Raw genomic sequence first — 15077 nt, 5'->3', positions numbered from 1 at the left:
ACTCTGTTGTGACTAGGGACCGGCAAACGTCATCCGTCACATCACACATCACCGTGACAGACACGTGATGGATGACGTGACGGTGACGGTGACGGTGACGGAACGCATGGGGTGTGACGGTGACGGTGACGTGACGGTGACGGTGACGGGATACCCCAGATGCATGACGTGACGACAGGTCCGTAACGGATGACGGCAGTGACAGATTAACATAGAAAAATAAATATTATAAATAATAACATAGTAAAACAAATAATATTATGCTTCGACTATGTTTATTAACATAATAAAAATAAATATTATTATTTCCGTCACTGGGGACGGGGGCGGCGTCATGGTGACAGCGACGTGACAGAATGAGGAACCCGTGACGCGTGATGGGAACGTGACAAAAATTTTAAACTTCCTCGGACGCGTGACGAGACGGTGACGTGACGAATATTTCTTCACCTTTTCGTTTGTCGTCATCCGTCCCGTCACGTCACGGGCGTCACGTCCCGCACGTGCCGTTCCCTACATTTGGCGATGCTGATGACAATATATGGCTAAGGTATAGGTACCGATCCTGTCATCGAAAGTGGATGACGTGGACTCTGACATCACAGTTGACCTGCGTCAAATCCACAGATAAAGAAAAGGGAAGAGAACGAAACCTCAATGGCGTCCCGTCCCGTCTCGTCCCGTTAAATTCCTTCGTACTCCGTCCGTTCCGATGACGTTGACGACTTCCGAGTCAGATTAATTAAAATTCAGTTACAACGGACAGAAGCTCACTATAAATACTCGAGTCTCGATCTAGGCCAGCCACTGCAACGAAATCCAGTCCAGAAGATGAAGCGAGCGGAGCAGCCATGGAAGTAGCCCTGATCTGCTCCCAACCAGATCGATTCCTGCTCGGAAATCGCTCAAAATCTTCTGAATTCTTCATCTCCCGCTGCTCGTCGTCCTCGCGCGGTCCAATCGCGCGTAAGAATTGCCGGATCGGGAGAACACGCTGCGGGATGGCCTCAGCCATGGCCGGAGCTTCTGCGAATCCTTCGGTTTCCGACGTGATTACGAAGAGTCGTGTTTCTGATGAGCTGATGCCGCAGATCATGTCGGAGGCTCTTGTGTGGAGCTCGCTCCATGGCTTGGTCGTCGGGGATAGGAACTCGCAGGTGAGTTGATTGTTTCTGGATGCTGTGTAATTGAGTTGAATTTTTGGGTGATCTGAGTGGATCATGACGGAATGATGTTGTATATTAGTTGATCTCTCTATTTTTCCTGTGGAAGCTCATTGTGCAAATGTTTCTCGATTGTTTTCTTCCCTCCGGAGGCTTATCTACAAAAGTTGTTTTCTCTTGCATTTGAAGCAGAAAGGATATCATGGAATTGTGTGATCTAGGATATATTATAAAACGATACTCGAAAATATCCTTTTTGTGCTGTCCTCGATAATGTTCTCACGATGTATGCAAGTTGCAGCTCGCCACATTTGGTGTATGATCATATCTATTGGATCAAGTTCCTTTCAATCCGTTCACAAAGACTTCAATAGCAGGATTTTCTCACGTGAAGCATTGCATTTAAGACATATTCAGTTTCTTCTGTGTTGTTGATTTTAGTATGCGCATTTCTTGTCAAGTTTCTCAAAGAAAATTATTTGCAAAGAAGGTTCATTTGTGGAATCCGAAGAACCAGAGTTGTGGTTTTTTTCCTTTCCATGCAGTGAAATTGGAATAATCCTTTATTCAAGTTTTCGTTCATATATAAATATAATCATTATCTCCTTCTCCATTGTGTTTTCACCTCACAGAGAATTCCACTCAGGAAAATGGAGGATTCTCATTGGGTCTAACTGTGTTGTTAAGTTTAATATCCTTTCCCCATTTATAATAGACTCCAAAAATCTCAATAGTCTTTGCGTAATCCAAATTAATTCTTCAATCATTTGTACTCTAAAGTAAATCACTCTCACATGCATTTTCTTTTGTTCTTTATCTGACGCTTTGTGCAAATAACATATCTGTAGAGATCTGGGACTGTCCCCGGTGTAGGCATGGTTCATGCACCATTTGCCTTGCTGCCTGTTTCATTTCCAAAAGATCTTTGGAAGCAAGCTTGCGAATTGGCTCCTCTTTTCAATGACCTTGTGGACCGTGTCAGCTTAGATGGGAAGTTCTTGCAAGAATCTCTTAGCAGGTCATACTCTCATCTTTATTTCTTCCATTCTTCGGCTGAACTACAGAACTAGAGACTGTGATGTTTGTTTAGCGTTTCAACAGGATTATAAAAATTCTTCATAAGGATATACTTCATTTTAGCTATAAATGTATCTGATGAGGAATTTGACTAAAAGTAACTATGGGATTGTGAAACTACGTTTGAGTACCCAACAATCCTAAAACCTGAGACTGATTGAAAAGAGGAGATAAACAAAAACTTCCGAGCTCAAAGAAGACATGAAATTATGGAAGAACCCTTGAGAAACACGCCAAATTGGTCCCCTCCTGCAGAGGAGAATTGGCCCTTATTCCGTGTTTTCCTTTCTGTCTATACTAACCTAATCACATGGCTGCCAGAAATGGTTAATCATGATTTGTCAGCCTTCAGCTTTTTTTGGTAGATCTTCCAAGGGATCTTATTCATGCCCTTCCCATGATATTCGACTTGTCCCCAAGTTGAAATGCTGGAATTTTTATTTGAAGAACAAAGGAAGATAACCTGGAATCTGTGATGAATACAGTAGTTTATATATAAACATGTGTTACACATATGTCTGAATTGACCCCCCATGTGTTAAACCAGGCTGCAACAAGACCCTCCACGTTATGAACAACCTTGTTAGATGCAGCCAAATGGCCCGTAGCACCGCAAATAGCTTTCCCCGCTCTGCCTCTCTCCTGAGTGCTCCGCCCTATAGAAAAGGCCTAGCCGGCCTCATCTGAAGTAATGTCCACCCCTGGAGTCTTCTGGGTGGTCCAAACTGCCTGTTCGAACATGCACTCAAAGAACATATGAGATCAATCTTCTTCATCATCTGTGCACATACCTCATTCGGTCAGAGTGTCCATGAATAGCCTTTTCCTGAAGATTCTCTTGACAAGTCTTCGCCGTAGTAGCAGCCAACCCAAAATTGTCACCTATAAGGGAATCTTCTGCTTCCATATAATTCTGCATGTATGAATGGTTCCCACGCTGCATGAAACTCTGGAAATTTGCGATCAATGCTGGATATTGGCTGCTGGGAATTGCCGATATCAGGCGAGTCATTCTATTTCTAAAGCTCTTCAAGTCTTTACTGTGATCTTCAGAACTTGTCCCCAACTTCTGATGGTAACATTTGTGCAAAATTGTCACAAGGCACAGTATGTTTACATCTGGCACAGTATTGTTATAATAACTTCCAAAGGCTATAATAATCTTCTGACGGAGTGTCCATGATATTCAACTTCTGATGGTGCAAGTTTAAACTACTTTGATGGTAGAAGTTGGAGAGCCAGGGCATACCAGCTTTGGGGGATCACTGCTGTGCATTGCTTTGAAGGTGATCATACTGTGAGAGGTGTGACAGGAAATTATTATAACAATACTATGCCAAATGTAACCATGAACTCCAATGCCTGAGTTTCTCCCCTGCAAAGCACCTTAAGTGTATTTCAACACTTTTATTCACCTCTTCAGTTTGTCCACCAGTACACAGAGGTTAGGAAGAGCTTAATAGTTACAAGGTGCCTTGTGCCATGGATTTGATTAATGTCCTTCCCTGCTCCAAAAAACAGATCTTGAAGGCCCATGAAACTGGATAATTTTTCTGGTGAATATTTCTGCCACCTCCCTGGCTGTGAAATGGTTTTTATTGCAATGAAATACCTATTTTTTTAAGGCCTTAAAGGACAACCAGAATAGTGTTGTATTTTGAAGACTCTGGCAAATATTCAATGAATTCCAAAGAAATATCTTAACATATGGCATTTGAAACTTGTAGGGGTTGTAGAATACCTGGGGGAGAAGAAGTCATACATTTATTCATTGGTTTTTTAGTCTTGTTCATTCCTTCCCTATAAAACTGCGCCATGATATGCTTAAAGTTTTTAGAAAACTCCCCTGACCACCCACTGGGAAGTCATGGAATTAATGGATAACCGTTGGAATTACAGTATGTCCAGCCTCTTATTCACTGGAGAAGAGACGTGAATGAAATTAAGAATAAATGGTTGGATACGTGAACTTTTCCTTTCACTTCTGAACCATAGGTCACACTTGCCATTGCACAGGCTCATGGATATCAAAGTGATCTCAAAATGTTTTCTGTATTACATAGATGGCCTACATTATATAGGGTTATATAAAAACAACTTGGTTTAACGTCAACATTTTGTACACAGCCTGTGGTGTGTATCTTGGCTTCTCTAAGATTCCTGTTCATCGTTGCTTGTCAACAGTTGACCTGGCAAGGTCAATGGTCAATGGTTGGTCAGTCAAGTATCCACATTAAAAAAATACTGAATGCACCAAGAACCCTGGTACTCTAATGCTTCGTCATGTTCTGCAGCCTATTATTGGTAACAATATGATGGACGTGTGATGCAAAATCTTGAGAAAAAGAAAAGGCTAGTTTTTCATTAAGGCAAAGACAATATGTACATGCTGGTGGTAGGTCGATTTGCAATGGTCCAGTACATAGTCCACAAAGGCTAGTTAGGCTCAATATGAGTGTAGCATGTGAGGAACATGTGCTACACCATAACAGTTGGTACTCAGCTTCTTATGATCATAGCGTGTCGCTTCACTAAAAAGAATTACTTAAAGTGAAGTAGGACAGGGATGAAATAAATTGATCATTTTTGTGAAGACTTGTTTGGTCATAATCCTCTGCCAATTGACCTTAATTCACTACATTCTTAGATTTAAAGATTGGGGAATGTTGGGGGGAAGCCTACTGGAATCGGCCAGAGATTTGAAGGCTTGATGAGATGTTTCCTCTGGAAAGGCACTGGTACTGACCAGAGTCGAGGGCTCATACTGGCTGCATGGGATATCGAATGCAGGCCCATCAAACATGGCGGACTAGGAGTATTGCATATCCAAGACATGAATACGGCATTATTAGCAAAGTGGGTGACAAGGATCGTGCAACCAGGCGATGACCTCACCATAAATATCTTGAGAGACAAGTATGGTCGGGTATTGAACTGGGATAAGAAAATAGCCCCAATTAAGGGGGCGTCAGCATTCTGGCAAGGCCTCAGACAAATCTTCCCCAAGGTTCGGGAGGTCTTCTCTGTCCGAATAGGCGATGGTTCTCTCTTTAAATTCTGGACAGACCCCTGGTTGTCATGCGGCCCCTTGTGAGAAGCATTCCGTCAGCTATTGCACTCGCACAATGCCCCGAGGCTATAGTAGGTGAATGCTGGGACAGTACCTGGAATCCAAGGGTTAAAGGGGCCCTGTCAGACCAACGACTAACTGATTTCTTGGGCTTGCAACAAGCTCTAAATCAGATCCGCCCTAACCCGGGGGAATCAGATGGCTGAGATTGGACAAGAGCTCCTTTCTCAGTGCGGAAAGCCTATGCACGGATCCAACAGGGCAACGAGGAAGACAAATATATGATCCAGGCATGTTGAGCCATCTAGCATCTTAAGGTTTCGCTTAAGGTCAAGATTTTTTGGTGGCTCTTGCTCCGAAAGAGACTGAAAACCCGCATCTTTCTCAAGAGGATGTATCCAGATGGCCCGACGGTATGCGTGTTGTGCACGAGAGATGACGAGGATTGCTATCATTTATTTTTTGGATGCCCTTTTGCACGCACAGTTTGGGCCAACCAAGCACAGCTGGCAGTGAACGCGTCATCAGAGGAGGCCTTTTGGGAGTCCATGCAGAGGACTGGTCCCAGACGTTGAGAAGTGGGGGGCCGAGCACTGACAGTGCTCCGGGGAATCTGGCTACACAGAAATGAGGTGATGTTCCGAGGGGGGAAGGCCTCTACAGACGGGCTTGCCCATGAGATAGAAGATCTCATAGCGTCATGGTTTTCCTCGCGACGGGGATGGAGAGGGAAGAGGAAAATGTATACATGTAATAGGGCCCTAGGGCTCAATCCATGTACTTGTCAGGTGGTTACTGATTTGTTCATGTGACCGCCTCATATGTTTTCAAAAAAAAAAAAAGATCGGGGACTGTTGCTTGCTATATCATTCTCTATGACCAAATATCTCTGATATAGTTTGTACTTCACCGCTTTAAAGGGAGTGTGGGATCACATGTCCATCATATTTTAAGCCTGAAAAGGCACTTTCCCTTCCTAACATCGTGCTCCAGCATTAGGAAGGAAAGCATAGGTTGGCTTAGTAGTTTGATGGAGTAACCCAGTTGGAGGAACTTCACACTCCTACTTCCCCTTTTTGGTTGGATGTTGATAGAATTCTGTGGCACAATGAGCATATAATGCTTCTCAGCATGTCTATTGATCATCTGGTCCCAGAAAAGTAAGCGGAACGGTATGGATGTTAAGTGACAAGTGAAAGAGAAATCCCAAGAGGGAAGACAATGGATTTGTCGATCTGCAGCAGGAAGAAGATCTGCGGAGATGAAGTGAGAGAGGGAGAGTCACAGAAAAATAGAGATGGGAGCAGGAAGAAGAGGGAACCAATAATTTGATTGTTGCCTGTCGACGGTGAGAGGAGGGTAGCGGCTTTAAGGTTCATCCATAGTGGTCGGATGGATCATACTGGGTTGATCACCCATAAACCTGGCCCAGTAAGACATCAAATGTCTTGAATTTTCTACTGGGGTCTTCCAATTATAGGTTGTTTGCGGCCAAATATTTTCTTGTGCTGAACTATCAATGTCCAAGGTTTTCTAGCATATTTTTGGAGCAGTGCGAGCTGAGCCACAGCCACCATCACTAATCCACTGCTACTTTGACAGAAATTGGTTATATCTCTTACGTAGGAATTGTTTCAAAAAAAAATCTCTTGGTAGGAATCAGCTTAAGTGAATAATCAGCTTTTCATGACTCTAGAGTTGGCACAAAGTCTAGTTCAGCTTGCAAGAAGAATAGTAGGGATAGCTTGCCAATGCGATGAGATAAACAGCAGAGTGTTGCCTAATATTTATCCCCCATATTGGGACCCATGACTAGTCCACATTCATTTTGAAAAAAAGGTTAGCTATAACACATCACTAGGCTTCACACAAGCAATGAATCATGATTTTTACATCTACATGACCTTTTTCTGTTCATCCTTTTCATGTCTTATTTTTTCAGGTTAGACATTGTATTTTACATCTACATCCTTTTTCTGTTCATCCTCGCGAGTTTGGGACCAGTAGAACCATTTTTACCTGACAAACTTGAAGTCTATTACTTATCAGATATTAAGCAATTCTTGAGATATTAAGCAACTGTTGTCACATGATATTTTACCTCCCACTAATGTTTTCATGTATGCAGAGGAAGGATTTTCAATTTTTCATTTGTGTGTCTGGATTTTTAAATGTTTACTTTTAGGACATGAACGTTTCTTTTTAAAACTATTTTTTTTTGCCATATTTGTGTTTATGTTCCATTTTACTTCCAATTCTGCTTCAGAACAAGAGGAGTGGATTCTTTCACAAGCAGGCTTCTTGAGATCCATGCCAAAATGATGGATCTGAAAAAAACAGAGGTGAGTTTTATGTTTCCTGAAAATGTGATTTAATATATTTGACTAATTATTAATCAGCCTAATTTTTTTGTTAGGATGTACGTTTGGGTTTACATCGCTCAGATTACATGCTTGATGCCGAAACAAAAAAGCTTTATCAGATTGAGTTGAACACTATTTCTGCTTCCTTTCCTGGACTTGGTAGCCTTGTCAGCAATCTACACAGGTTAGCTGTGATAATGGACTTATCCTGCACTTGTTGGAAATGCCTTTTTTGAAAGTATTCATGTCCAATGCTGTGTTATATTTTTACTTATGCTGTGTATTATTTCGGTTCATTTCACAGACACAAAATTATGGATCTTGACATTGTATCTAGGTGTGTTCATCTTAGAGCAGAGAGGAATCAATCTTTGTTGAGTCATGAACCACCATTTCATTCTTAAGAACCTAGACAAATGGGCCTACTAGGTTGAATGTTAGGGTATGTATCAATAGGCCTATCGGCATAGACCATGCACAGAGTAGAGTCAGTGAAGTAGAACTAGAGAAGATTAGTATTAACCAGTTCCTTCCAGGTTTCGATTCCCACTCTTGGTTAGTCACTTTGAGAGTATGAATGCAGCTTCTTATTTGCCACAAGAATATCTTCTGCCTTTTCTTGAATGCCTCTTCTTCTTTATTCAGAGTTTGGATATCGACGTATGTGTGTTCCCCTCAATGAGTCATTTCTTTGCGCTGATGCATATTTTTTATCATTGAACTTTGGGAATATGGAGTGAGAAAAGAGAAGAGAGAAAAAGTAAGGCGTCAGGGGGGAGTCTCTCGTGTCATAGAGTACAAGTTTGGGCTGAATGTTAATCATTTTTCAAGGCTGGACTACTGCAAGACCACAGTCTGAACTGCAGCTGTTTTGTGTCATGACAGCCTTGACTGTGGTCGGAAGGGTCATGTAAGGTGGCCCAAAGTTGACCCCTTGAAATGGCTGAGGTGGGCCCAGCTTGGGGTGAGGCTTAAAGTCTTAGTTACAGAGGCCTGACCTACAATTGGAAAGGGCTGGACCCCTCTCTGGAGGTCAGGCAGTTCCCTAGAAATAGTCACAACCTCCCTATTCTGGATCTTTGCAGAAGCACTGCCTTCAGCCTGCAGTTAAGAGGTAGCTGTGACAGTGGCGGGCGGCACCGCAACACTGCTGCAATGGGTTCTGCTGCTGTAGAAGCTATAGCTGCTGGTGGGCGGATATAGAGACAGCATTAGCAGACAGGGTGCCAGTATGGTTGTAGGCAGGACTGTGGCTCCTGCAGCTCCTACAACACTGGCAGAAGTTGGGGGAGCGGCAGGGTCATCGGAGTGGTTGCCTGTAGGATGGCTGCCTTTACCGTTGTGGGGGTGGATCTTGTTTTAGGAGAGGTGGAGGATCTTGCTGCTGCAGCCAATGGTGGATTGGCAATCTGTTGGATGGTAGTGGTGATGAAGAATAGGGTACCAGACAGCAAGTATAGATGCCTTGCTTTGTCTAAAGACTCTTTAGTGTAAAAAATCATGACAAGCAAGTCATCCTTCTCGGCCAGAATGATGTGAGTCGATCAGTGAGGCTTTAATCATTGATCAGAACTCGATGACTTCTATCATGAGATGATAAGTAATCTAAGCTTAAGTAAGTCATCATTTCTTTAGGTATTTAGGCAGATGGATCCCACTTCACTCCTTGCTGGATTTAAGGTGACAAAGTTTACAAAGTCAATGAAGATGAAGGTTATCTTTTGATAAAGAATGTTATGAAGTCATAGAAGGGGCGAGTTTACGAGCATTTAGAATCACAGTCACAGATAGAAGCGTTTAGAAGCGCGGCTATAGGAGCGGAGTAAAGATGAAGATGAATGTTATCCAACATACAGAGTGAAGATGAAGATTCATGTTATACAGTAAACGAATATGATGATTCGGGTTACAAAGTCAATGAAGATGAAGAAATGATGCAGTAAAGGGAGAGAGGGGAAGTAAGATGGTTGATCAGGATGATGGAGATGTCCTGAGGGAAACCAGCTGAAGACCCAGTGAAGCGATTGCAGGAAGGCTATCGATCCTTTACGGCCAAAGTGGGTGAGGAAGGGTAACTTCCAGATAGATGAATGACGAAAGTTCTTGAAGAAAGGAAGAAAGCTACAGATAGATGGATTGGAAAAAATGGAAGAATTCAGATCAACAGGACCAGATTGGCACCTTTATCATCTAAAGAGATCTCCTGTACCAAGCCCTCTCATAGGGAGCATTACATCTTTTTGCCTGCTCTCACTTGAGGCTTACAGGGTACATGTTTTTGTAGAGACTATCCAAATTCAGATGATACTACTTCTGGAGTTTGGGAATGGCATCCCATTAAAAAAGGAAGAGGACCGAAACATCACTAGTGGATAAAATGTTGTCAATACCTCTAGAGAGGTTGAGGATCTTATCAGAAGACTTCTTTGGGACCATGAAAAGAGAAACATTATGTGGGATATTTATTTTTTTTGTCTTCTTTATATACATAGTGCTGTTTCTTTATATACATATCTCCTTCTTCCTTCCCTCTTTTTGCATTCAGTCTCTTTTTTTCTATCTGGTTTGGAGACCCCCATTGAGTCATTACCGAATGACGGCAGAAGATAAAGGGGCTAAAACAAGAAAAATGCACTGGAAATTGTCGAGTTACAGTTTAGAAAGAAACTTGTAGAAGTGAGGCTTCAAGTCAAGTACAATGCTGATGGTTTGACAAAAAAACTCTTCACACAAATTTATAAAAATGAGTACTGTCAGATGTTTTATTCTCAACAACCACCAACACCAGATGAGATGTCAGGCCTCTATTTATTTGGAAACTGCATCTCTCAAACTCCAAAAAAGCTCCTTATATTTTTAAAACCTCAATTCCTTCAATTGTTTTACAGTGGATGACAATAGCGACAGAGTGAGAGGCGTGTTTGCAAAAGACGGAAAACACTTGCATTCTTTATGGTTTTCCCTTTCATATAGAGGCTTACAGTAATTTTGCATAAGGAACTCTAAAATTAAATAATATTTTTACTCCCAAATTAGATTACAGACAGATATCCTCATTTTATCATCTCTAGAAGAACATTCATCTTAATTTGACAGGATATGGTTTTGTCAGGAACTTGTTAAACCAGTATGGAGAGAACCTGGGCTTAGATACCAAAAATATACCAGAAAATGCTTCTTTAAGCAGATTTGCTGAAGCTCTAGCAAAAGCATGGAATGAATATAATGACTCCAGGTGCATTTGTTTCTTTTCGCTATTGATCTCATTTCTTATATTTATTGACTTATCCTTCTGCTTTCAGTTCTATTGTATTGATTATAGTTCAGCCGGAGGAGCGAAACATGTATGACCAATATTGGTTATCTTCCATATTAAGGGAGATATATCCTTTTTTCTGGTTCAATCAGTTTATAAAATATCATACTTGAAGAACGACTTGGCCATAATTCATTTCAAGTAATGGTCTTTTGTAGGATTTGCCACAAACCACATTCATAGTTACCATTCATATGTTTTTCTTTAACTTAAGTATACACATGGTGTGAGAAGTGTTCGCAAAACCTTGGCTGAAGTGTACTCTGAAGGAGATCTTCATCCAGATGGGACATTTCGTATGTAAGCCTTTTGTAATGGTCAATCCAATGGAGATTTTAAATAGACAAAACTAATGCATGCAACGAGATATAAGGGTTAACCTAATTCTATTATTTTTGTGCTAATATTTATTCTTTACAGTGGTGGCAGAACTGTGGGTGTGGTATATTTCAGAGCTGGATATTCTCCAGATGATTATCCAACAGAATCAGTGAGTTTTAACTGTTTTTTATTTTATTTTCATCCAGTAGTTGATTTAATTTTGTACTGATAGCTTTGAATTCTCTCTATTATTCATATATATCTTCTCCTTTCTTATATATTTTTAGCTCCCCCTTAATGAAAGAAAAAGAAAAAAAAAACTAACTCCTTCCTGAGAACTCTCTGATTGTTTTTTCCCCTTGCTGAACACCTGAAATCCCAAGACCGGCAAGTCATCCAAACGAACAAATTATGGGTAAACTGGCGATCGCTTCTTATTTTCCATTGTAACAAACTAACGGGTGGATGTTCCCCACTCCCAAGCGTGCCAAATAATCACCCGGACACGAGGATACATGATAGAACTAGCAAGGAAAAAGAAATGGAACTAACAAGCAAGAACAAAACAAACTGGCAAGGTTGCGACCAACAGCGAGTCAACTGGTGATGGCTTCTAATTTTCCATTGTAAAAGCTGACCAAACCCACCCTCCAAATTTTCGAACTGACCCTCCCAAAAATTGGGCAACCACCCTCTGTGCATGGCCTGGAAATTCCCTATTGAGATTGTCGGTTGCTGGCTTTACTCTTCATTAGAGTCATACCATTACTCCTCTCTTCAGTCAGTATTAATCTCCATTTGAAGATTGCAACGTGCTCCTTGATATGATCCTCTCAGGATCTATCAAGAACGTCACGATATGTCGAGAGATATACTAAGATTGCTCTGACTGCAGATATAATTTTGGCGGTTCAGATCTCTCCCCGCAGAATACAAATGGAATAGAAAGATGAATCACTGAACAATCTCACACTCAGGATATAGTTCTTTTAATAACTGCTAATTAGAATATTTATGTTCAATGAAGCTGAAGTCTACAAGTAGGAGTCAATAAGGGAAGAGAGAGATCAAATAAAGAACAGCGCGAACTGAGGCAGAGTCCCGCCGCTTGGGTAAACAAAACCCTACCGAACAGTCTCAGTTACTCTAGAGGTTTCCTTCCCTTTTATAGGGATAGAAAAGTTACATGAAAGTCACTGATTCCAAAAATATCATTTCTAAATCTAATGTTATTTTTTTCCAACTGCTCGATTTTTGTTTAAGAAACAATATCACCACCAAAAGATGTTTTAGTTTTACTCTTAATGTTGGATTTATTTATTTATTAATAGGAATGGAGAGCGAGGCTGACAATGGAGCAGTCTTCTGCTATTAAGTGCCCATCTATATCTTACCATTTGGTAGGCACCAAAAAGATTCAGCAGGAGTTAGCAAAGCCTAATGTTCTTGAAAGGTAATCAATTTCTCATTATTATTTGTCGGAAAAAATCATGGAGTAAATTTTTTTGGTAAACTGATGAATTCCCGATGAAAAATTGAAAGGTGCGACCTGAAGAGAGAATATTTTGAGGAGACATTACACTAATCTTTAGTGTTTTAGCATCACAGATTTGTCTAAAATCACCTGTAACGAAGATGTGCCTCAAGAGGTTTCCTAGATTACCGTTCAAGTATATTTCAACTCAAATTTGTAGTTTACGATTTCAAACCTGCCATAAACTTGATGTTCAAGTACTCAACAATTGGATTTTTAAAATAATTTCTGTCTTTATTTATAACATATCGTGGTTACTCATATATTTCTAATTTGAGACACAACCAATGAATCCCCATGGAAAATTTAAAGATGTGTACTAAACAGAGAAGATTGAATGAGGAGGTTGGAAGAGGAGAAGACTATGAAACTAAACTTAATTTCTTGATCATCACAGATTTCTCGATAACAAAGATGACATGAAAAAACTGAGGCATTGCTTTGCCGGTTTATGGAGCCTCGATGATTCAGAAATATTGAAACAAGCGACCGAAAAGCCAGAGCTCTTTGTCCTCAAACCCCAGAGAGAAGGGGGAGGTACTTCAAACCCTAGTTCACCCTCTTTTTTACTGATCAATACTTCTAATTTCTTCTTCCTTTCGTATTTAATGAATCAGGAAACAATATTTATGGCGAAGACGTTCGAGAAACCCTGTTCAAGCTTCAAAAGGAAGGAAACAAAGGACTCGATGCATTTATTCTAATGCAGAGAATATTTCCAGCTTCTACGCCGACCCATCTGGTACGCGACGGCGTCTGTCGCCGGGATTACACCATTTCTGAGCTGGGTATTTACGGTGCCTACTTGAGGTAATTCACTTTGCATGATTCCCTTTATTTTCTTTAATTTGCGTATACGTCGTCCAACTGATTAACGTGTCATGGATGGGAAAACAAATACGAAGGAATAAGGACAGAATCATAATTAATGAGCAGTCTGGGTACTTGATGAGGACTAAGGCCTCCTCGTCGAATGAGGGTGGCGTGGCTGCCGGATATGCCGTGCTGGATAGCATCTATCTCTCCTGATTGGAAGCGATGACTTCATTAATTAATAGTGAGTGCCTCTTTCGTATTATAATCATTTTTTTTTGAAAAATTTACATGGTGGATGTTTCTATCTTGTGATGTAGTTTTCCTGGAAAAACATAAAATAAGGTGTGGATTAATGAATTCTGTTTCTATAATTCTTGTTCTAAATATTGGTCCAAACTCTGTTACTTGGCATTCTTATGTAGAAATTGAACCCAGGTCAAAATGCTGAATCGCCGGGGGATCTCTCTCTCCTGATTGGTCGATATACCAAACATTATCATTTGGTGCATTCCCATTTATTATTATGACCCATTTTATTCCGTTGGGCAATTTGATCTCATGATCTTGCATGTTTTTGCTCAGAAAACAAAGGTTTCTTCATTGAATAAATTTGTACTTGTGTTTCTTCGAGTATAGATTACAGAAATAAAATTTCTATAACTTTATAAACAATGCTCCTTACACAATGATGACTTGACATTCTTATGTCTTAACTGAGTTGAGCCACTTTCATTTTATTGTTCTTTAATGATGTCTCAAAAATATTTTTGCTTGAAATAATTATTCCATCTGTGGAGTTTACCGTTGTATCTTTCTATTAATTCTTTGATATCCTTTAAAATCATAAAAATAGTTTCATAATATAATGGAATTTCATAAATATGGCAAATCAGGAGAGAAAGTCATCATGCAGTTGGAATAATAGGGTGATATTTTAAAACCACATCTTTTATAAAGAAACTCATATTAAGTTATAAACTAAGTTCAACATGTGATGAATTAGGTATTGTCTGTTAATCTTAGCTTATTTTCTTAATTATATTATCATAAGGCGTTCAAGATTATAATGATGAAAACTATAGTAACTGAGAACAAGAAGTAGCAAAAATGTAAATAGTTTTTTAATACTCGTTTTGTTCCACGGAACTCCTTCAATCTCTCCTAATGTACCAGCATGTCTCAAATCAAATTTCCTCTTTTGGAAACTCCCAATTATTATTTCTTCAGATCTATTTTTGGATTAAAAAATTCATTTTCTTAGTCTGACCTACAATAATTTCTGAATTTGCAAATCATGTGAATGGTTGTAAATGCTGAAGAGACAATTATGTGATTTGATGTTATCGTATTTTTTGGCCCATCCTATTGTTAATGATAATTAAGAACTTATTTGGATGGACTCAGCCACTAATGCATG

The 15077-nt window shown here is 40.2% G+C and overlaps 1 protein-coding gene across 3 annotated transcripts; it reads left to right on the top strand.

Annotated features, from left to right (window-relative positions):
- The first annotated feature begins 805 nt into the window (after positions 1–805).
- Positions 806–14294, top strand: LOC144715673 (glutathione synthetase, chloroplastic-like). Of its 3 annotated transcripts, none has more exons than XM_078590627.1 (13): positions 806–1157; positions 2012–2181; positions 7577–7652; positions 7727–7857; positions 10786–10908; positions 10976–11057; positions 11210–11289; positions 11410–11479; positions 12642–12763; positions 13242–13381; positions 13462–13654; positions 13750–13901; positions 14096–14294. In XM_078590627.1, the coding sequence occupies exons 1-12, from the start codon at positions 852–854 to the stop codon at positions 13871–13873; spliced, it is 1617 nt and encodes a 538-aa protein (XP_078446753.1). In that variant the 5' UTR covers positions 806–851; the 3' UTR covers positions 13874–13901; positions 14096–14294. The 3 variants fall into 3 exon arrangements, with proteins under 3 accessions (XP_078446753.1, XP_078446756.1, XP_078446757.1); XM_078590630.1 differs by having other exon boundaries at positions 14083–14294; XM_078590631.1 differs by lacking the exons at positions 10976–11057; positions 11210–11289.
- Positions 14295–15077: the final 783 nt, after the last annotated feature.

The sequence above is a fragment of the Wolffia australiana genome, chromosome 19 (genome assembly GCF_029677425.1).
Source record: "Wolffia australiana isolate 7733 chromosome 19, ASM2967742v1".
Lineage (NCBI taxonomy): Eukaryota > Viridiplantae > Streptophyta > Magnoliopsida > Alismatales > Araceae > Wolffia > Wolffia australiana.
This window is presented reverse-complemented; position numbering and strand designations above follow the sequence as displayed.